The sequence below is a fragment of the Trichinella spiralis genome (assembly GCF_000181795.1).
Source record: "Trichinella spiralis strain ISS 195 chromosome Unknown Scfld4309, whole genome shotgun sequence".
NCBI classification, from domain to species: domain Eukaryota; kingdom Metazoa; phylum Nematoda; class Enoplea; order Trichinellida; family Trichinellidae; genus Trichinella; species Trichinella spiralis.
This window is the reverse complement of record NW_003531248.1, coordinates 1-852: the sequence shown is the minus strand read 5'-3', so window position 1 is coordinate 852 and position 852 is coordinate 1. Positions and strand designations below refer to the sequence as shown.

General features: G+C 32.5%; 1 protein-coding gene across 1 annotated transcript; it reads right to left on the bottom strand.

Annotated features, from left to right (window-relative positions):
- Positions 1–137: 137 nt before the first annotated feature.
- Positions 138–745, bottom strand: Tsp_14681 (eukaryotic translation initiation factor 2C 3; the record flags this gene model as incomplete). The annotated part of the gene is made up of 3 exons (XM_003367421.1): positions 138–356; positions 396–513; positions 574–745. Coding segments are annotated over 3 exons (509 nt in total), but the record flags the coding sequence as incomplete, so codon positions are not given.
- Positions 746–852: the final 107 nt, after the last annotated feature.

Below are 852 nucleotides of genomic sequence, written 5' to 3'. Positions count from 1 at the left end.
AAAATCGAGCATGATGTCGCTTGATCCACATAAACGTAATCACCACGTAATTGTTGCAAATGATTGCAAGGCCTACGAAGAGCAGGCAGTTTTTTTTTCCAAAACCTTTTTAAAAAAATAAATTTTACTTGCTTCAATTAATGATACAACACAAATTTCACCTGCATAAATTGACCTTCGGATACTCCATCTCGATAAACAATAATATTTTTCGGAGCCGTACCATTAACATCAAGATATTCCAGTAAACGTTCTGAAAATTGTTCGATAAATCCAGTGATCAGTTCTTGCTTCGCTGGTTGTAGTTTCACCGAAGCATGAAATTTCGTCACTTTTGTATCCACATTTCCAACAACCTTTAAATCAAAAACATTCCTTCAATAATTTGGAAGTACAATATCATGAATAATACCCACCGAAGCTATTGATGGTAAATGCGTTTCTACAGCTGATGGATGAACCACATCCACACCAATTACCAATGCATTATTCTTATACAAATAATTATCCAAACTAAACAAAAAGCTTCCATTCAAGAATTTTTCATACGCATTCATAAATTCAATATCATACATTTCATCTTCCAGTAATTTTGTATTGATGCCACCAATTTTCATATTTATTTTCATCGCAATATTTAACATCGTCGAATAACTCTTCTTTATTGCTACATCACTTATTGTTTTCGGTAATACACACTGAGTGACCAATCCAAAAGTGATATCACCACAAGATTTCACTTGAGCTTAAAAAAGGTAAAAATACATTCAGCATTAATAAAATAAATTTCATCATATAACAACAAAACAATCATTACCATATTGTTCAGAGAAAAGAATCCACCACAGGGCG